At 28.4% G+C, this 6,794-nt stretch overlaps 1 protein-coding gene across 1 annotated transcript; it reads right to left on the bottom strand.

The window, feature by feature from the left end:
- Positions 1-4,673: 4,673 nt before the first annotated feature.
- LOC114184574 lies at positions 4,674-6,371 on the bottom strand. Its single transcript, XM_028071879.1, has 5 exons — positions 5,914-6,371; positions 5,708-5,834; positions 5,326-5,604; positions 5,174-5,247; positions 4,674-5,058 (listed from the first exon to the last, which is right to left on the bottom strand). Exons 1-5 carry the CDS (start codon positions 6,369-6,371, stop codon positions 4,674-4,676), a joined length of 1,323 nt encoding a protein of 440 aa, XP_027927680.1.
- Between the last annotated feature and the right edge of the window lie 423 nt (positions 6,372-6,794).

Raw genomic sequence — 6,794 nt, 5'->3', positions numbered from 1 at the left:
TGATACCAAAATATGAAAATTTTCAAATTTCATAACACCAATCCGCTATGAGAATGACCTAACATGTTTCTTGTAAAATTTTGAGCAATTTTTATATATAAAATATGATTTATTTAAATTGTAAATGGTAACAAATTGTAAAAAAAAATGAAAAAGTTATACGAAAAGATGGAATTTATGAAATTTTAAAACACAAATCCCCTCTAAGTATTGGCTAACGAGTTCCTTGTGGTATTTTAAGCAATTTTTATATATAAAATATGACATATTTAAATTCTAAATAGTAAGAAATAGTAAATAAAAATCATAACACCAATCCTCTATGAGTACTGACCAACATGTTTTTTGTGAAATTTTTAGCAATTTTAATATATAAAATAAAAATTATTTGAATTTTGAATAGTAAAAGATAGTAAAAAAATTAAAAAGTGTTACATAAAGATGGAATTTTTAAAATTTTAGAACACCAATCCACTCTTAGTATTTGCCAACAAGTTTCTTATGAAATTTTGAACAATTTTATATATAAAATATGAATTATTTAAATTGTGAATAGTAAAAAATAAAAAAAAAATTAAAAAAAATTTACTAAAAGATGAAAATTTTTAAATTTCAGAACACCAATCAACTTTGGCTATTGGCCAACCTATTTCTCCTGAAATTTCGAGTAATATTTATATATAAAATACGTATCTTACAAATTGTAGATAGTAAACACTAGTAAAATATAGTATAAAAATAGTAAAAAAAAAATATAAGAGTGATAAAAAAAGAAGGAATTTTACAAATATTATAAGAGCAATTCCTTTTGAGTAATGCCAACAAGTTTCTTGTAAAATTTTGAGCAATTTTTATGTATAAAATATGAATAATTACAAATATTAAAAATAGTAAAAAAAGTAAAAAAATTTACAAAAAGATAAATTTTTGAAATTTTAAAACACCAATCCCTTCTAAGTATTGGCTAAGGAGTTCCTTGTGAATTTTTGAGCAACTTTTATATATAAAATATGAATTATTTAAATTATAAATAGTAAAAACTAGTAAAAGAGATGTAAGTTTTACACTTTCAGACCAACAATTCCATGTGAAGTTTCTAGTGAAATTTTGAGAAATTATTATATATAAAGTATTAATTATTTAAATTGTAAATAGTAAAAAACAGTAAAAAAAAAGTGTTAGCAAATGATGAAATTTTTGAAATTTCAGAACACCAATACCCTCTTACTATTGGCCAACGTGTTCCATGTAAAATTTCGAGAAACTTTTACATATAAAATATGAATTATTTAAATTGTAAAATAGTAAAATATAGTAAGAAAAAATAAAAAAGTGATACCATGAGATGAAATTTTTCAAATTTCAGAATATCAATCCCCTTTGATTAATTGGCCAACAAGTTTCTTTTGAAAATTTGAGCAAATTTATATATAAAATATGAATTATTAAAATTGTATATAGGAAACATTATTAAAAAATAATATAAAAATTTGTTACAAAAAGATGGCATTCTTGAATTTTCATAACACCAATCCCCTCTGAGTATTGGCGAACGTCTTCCTTGTGAAAATTTGAGCAATTTGAATATATAAAATATGAATTATTTAAAATGTAAATAGTAAAAAATAGTAAAAAAATATTTAAAAAATGTTACCAAAAGATGGAAATTTTCAAATTTTAGAACACCAATCCCCTATGAGTATTTCTAAAATGTTTCTTTTCAATTTTTTAACAATTTTTATAAATAAAATATGAATTATTTAAACTGTAAATGAGGATAAATAGTAAAATAAATTAAAAAAGTTTTAAAAAAAGATGGAATTTTTCAAATTTCAAAACATCAAATCCCTCTAATTATTGGCAAAACATGTTGATCATGAAATTTTGAGCAAATTTTGTATATAAAATATGAATTATTGAAATTGTATATAGTTAAAATAGTAAAAAATAAAAATAAGAATTTGTTAGAAAAATATGGGTATTGGCTCTTCCTTGTGAAAATTTGAACAATTTTAATATATAAAATATCAATTATTTAAATTGTAAATAGTAAAACATAGTAAAAAAATTAAAAAAATGATACCACAAGATGAAAATTTTCAAATTTCATAACATCAAACCGCTATGAGTAATTGGCCAACAAACTTCTTTTGAAATTTTGAGCAATTTTTATATATAAAACATGAATTATTTAAATTGTATATAGTAAAAAATAGTAAAAAACAAAATTAAGAAATTGTTACAAAAAGATGGAATTCTTCAATTTTCATACACCAATCCCCTCAGAGAATTGATGAGCGTTTTCCTTGTGATAATTTGAGCAATTTGAATATATAAAATATAATTATTAAAATTGTAAATAGTAAAAAATAGCAAAAAAATATTTGAAAAATATTACCAAAAGATGGAATTTTTCATATTTCAGAACATCAATCCCCTATGAGTTTTGGCCAACGTGTTTCTTTATAGTTTTTGAATAATGTTTATATATAAAATAAGAATTATTTAAACAAGAAATGGTAAGAAATAGTTAAAAAACTAAAAAAAGTGTTACAAAAAAAATTTAATTTTTCAATTTTTAGAACAACAATCCCTTGTCAAGTTTCTTGTGAAATTTTAAGCAATTTATATATATAAAGTATTAATTATTTAAATTGTAAATAGTAAAAACTAGTAAAAAAAAAGTTTTGCCAAATGATTAAATTTTTGAAATTTCGGAACACCAATCCCCTCTAACTATTAGCCAACATGTTCCTTGTTAAATTTTGAGCAATTTTTATATATAAAATATGAATTATTGAAATTGTAAATAGTAAAATATAATAGAAAAATAAAAAAATGATACCAAAATATGAAAATTTTCAAATTTCATAACACCAATCTGCTATGAGTATGACCTAACAAGTTTCTTATAAAATTTTGAGCAATTTTTATATATAAAATATGAATTAATTAAATTGTAAATAGTAACAAATTATAAAAAAAAATTACAAAAGTTATACGAAAAGATGGAATTTATGAAATTTTAAAACACAAATCTCCTCTAAGTATTGGCCAACGAGTTACCAAATGATGAAATTTTTGAAATTTCAGAACACCAATCCCCTCTAACTATTGGCCATGTTCCTTGTGAAATTTTGAGAAATTTTTACATATAAAATATATTATTTAAATTATAAACAGTAAAAAATAGTAAAAAAAAATTAAAAAAGTGCTACCAAAAGATGGAAATTTTCAAATTTCAAAACACCAATCCCCTGTGAGTATTTGTTAAATTGTTTCTTTTCAATTTTTTAACAATTTTTATATGTAAAATATGAATTATTTAAACTGTAACTGGTAAGAAATAGTAAAATAAATTAAAAAAAATTTACAAAAAGATGGAATTTTTCAAATTTCAAAATATCAATTCCCTCTAATTATTAGCCAATGTGTTCCTTGTGAAATTTTGAGCTATTTTTATATATAAAATATCAATTATTTAAATTGTAAATAACAAAACATAGTAAAAAAAAATTAACTAAAAGATAAAATTTTTCATATTTCAGAACATCATTCCCCTTTGGCTATTGGCTAACCTTTTTCTTGTGAAATTTTGAGCAATTTTTATATATAAAACATAAATTATTTTAGTTGTATATAGTAAAAAACAGTCAAAATAAAATTCAGAAATTGTTAGAAAAAGATAGAGTTCTTGAATTTTCATAACATCAATTCCCTATAAGTATTTGCGAACGTCTTCCTTGTGATAATTTGAGCATTTTGAATATATAAAATATGAATTATTTAAATTATAAATAGTAAAAAATAATAAATAAATATTTGAAAAATGTTACCAAAAGATGTACTTTTTCAAATTTCAGAACATCAATCCACTACAAGAAAAAAACTAATTACCGACGGTCATATTCCATTCGTAAAGCACAATATCTATCGGTAATTTAGTTTTACCGAAAGAATTTCGATGACCAAATATCCGTCAGTAAAAGGTCAGTCTGTAATATTTATCGACAGATTTTTTGTCCGTCGGTAATTACCGACGGAAAAGTTCGTCAATAATTACCGACGAATTAGGGCTGTCGGTAATTACCGACGGACACAAATTCGTCGGTATTGATTACCGAAGGAGTTTCCATCGGTAATTCCTTCGAAAATGGACTCATGAAAATGTTTTCTTGCGCACATTAACGACGAATATATCCGTTAGTAAATCCTTCGATTAGAAAAGACAACACTGCAGAGTTATTTGTATAGTCTGATTTACCACACCAATTTAACTAATCAGACCTGCCAATTCAACATAATCAGACCTGCCAATTCAGTATAGTACAGACCTGCATATTTGCAAATCACTTGTATAGATTACATAAATTCATACAAGATGTCTAATAAGAAACTTCCAAATTCAATATAAACAATGAAACATAACCTTTGCACAGCACAATGTCAAATGTACACTAACTCTAAACATAAATGTCATAAACTCTAATAATCTACATAATCATCAGAATCAGTAGGGTCTTCAAGGTCTGGAATTGGGTTGGGCTGCACTTGGCTGGGGTGCACTTGGCTGGGCTTCTTAGTGCTTGGTTGGATGTTGTAGGTTGTGTAGGTGCAGGTGCATGTTGTTGTTGAGACTGTGTTAGGTTGGTTACAACCTGTCGAAGGACTTGTTAGTCAGGAGGCAAAAGTGTGAGGAGTATGTTTTGTAACGACTGAAATTGACCTTTCAATTCTGCATAAGCCTGATCATTTTCTTGCAATCGTTGATTAGTTGCTCTTAGTTTTTCATCAGTTTCTTGTAGTCGTTGTTTGAGGAAGGTAACTTCTTCAGCACTGGAAGTGGATGCAGTAGATTGGGGCTTCATGCCACTGCTTCCACCTGCAAGTTGTCCTGTCCCATATATTCTTCCTTTATTCTTACCCCCCGACAACCTCAACCCAACACTTTGTCCTATTTGTATCATCTGCAGCAGAATCATCAATGATATCTTGTGATCCACCAACACATGAGCCTTGTTCGGATCTGACCTGTGAAAGTCTGTTCTCAAATTGTTCCTATATTAAATAAAATAATGAGAAGTTAGTTAAATAAGATAAAAATTAAAGTTTTCTTTTAATAAATTTGAAGTGTTTGCTTACATATGTCCTCTGAGATCTTTCATCAACAAACTGGTCAGTTCCTTTGCGCATATGAGTTTGTTGAAACACCTCATCAATATGAGCAGCTCGTCCTAGTTCCTTTGCCTGTAACCAAAAAAATACATATACAGAAATTCTAAAAATGATACCATTCCAATAACTTAAGAATGGAGGTTTGTTTACCATACGAATGGCATGCTCATGGGTGGTAATGGAACCCCCGGTGTGTAGGCTTCCACCCTTTTTGGAACCTTGGTTCCTTTGGGCTGTCACACACTTATTGCGGTACGCAGGAGAATTCCAATGTGCCAGCAAATTATTCCAAACATCATCCCCAAGCCAGTAAGGTCGTTGGCCTGCATTTCTAGCCTCTCTAAACATCTCAGATAGTCTATGAGATGCTTTATTGTGAAAATTTTTATGAATTTCTGCTTCATGCTCAGGTTTCCACTGCACCTTCCTCTGTGACAATGAATAAAGTGCAAATCACCAATAATAGTGAAAAGATAGTTCAATGTTAACCTACAGAAGGAATGAGAAGAGAATAAGTGTAATGATGTGTTACCTTAAAATGTTGCCAGAAATGTTCTTTGTCTTCTGGAGGTATTGCTCCCCATGACGGCCAAGTTGTCATAAATTGTTGCTTAATAGACCGTGTGATGGCCTGGGAAGCAACTCTAGAAGGAAGAAACCTGCATATTCATTAAATAAATTCATACAAAAGAACACAAGTTGTAATGAAATAAATTTTAACTTGATAGAAAGGATTACCCTCGATTAAACGGTTCAATCATGGGTTGCTCATGAAGAGGAGGGTCAACATCAATAGCATCAGTAGTATATGAGGTGCCAACAATATTAGGAGAAGGGATTGATGATGGGGAAGGTATAGCAATATTGTGCAAAGCACCAGACAATGAGGGAGAAGGTTCTTGTAGATGAAAGATGGGTGGTGGTGTGGGTACCACAGGAGGTGGTGGTGTGGGTACCACAGGAGGGGGTGGTGTGGGTAACACAAGAGGTGTGGATGGGGATGGTGATGATACAATAGCTGGAGAGGGGGACTGTATGGGTGCATTATGGGTCCTAGTGGCAGGGGGTGGAATGGATATGGATCCTACAATGCCAGGAATCCTCAGAACATAGCAGGCCTTTTTTGGTGGCCTCTTTTCTTTACATTTGACTATCTCTTTCCCTTTATCAGGATTAGATGAACCTTCGGATGTCATTGAAAACTAAGTGAAATTTAAACTATGAGAATATGCTAAATAAGTGGAAAGCTTAATCATGTATCAATAAATTATAATCTAAAATTTGCAAGAAAATGAAAGCATCATAAATATTTAACTAATACACTTGTGATTCAATTAAGTCATAATACAACTCTAATTTTCAATGCAAATGACTTCAATCAATTCTTTAATCATCACCCTCATCATCATAATTTTCATCATCATCATCATTGTCTTCTTCTTCTTCTTCATCATCATCTTCTTCTTCCTCTTCTTCTTCTTCATCATCATCTTCTTCTTCTTCTTCCTCCTCCTCTTCTTCTTCTTCTTCTTCTTCTTCTCCATCTTCATTATCATATTCGTCTTCATCTTCTTGTCTAGGTCCTTCCAATTCTTCAGGATCACCATCAAAGTCATGCA

This window comes from Vigna unguiculata, chromosome 5 (assembly GCF_004118075.2).
Source record: "Vigna unguiculata cultivar IT97K-499-35 chromosome 5, ASM411807v1, whole genome shotgun sequence".
NCBI lineage: Eukaryota > Viridiplantae > Streptophyta > Magnoliopsida > Fabales > Fabaceae > Vigna > Vigna unguiculata.
The sequence above is the reverse complement of the archived record's forward strand: the minus strand, read 5'-3'. Positions and strand labels throughout refer to the sequence as shown.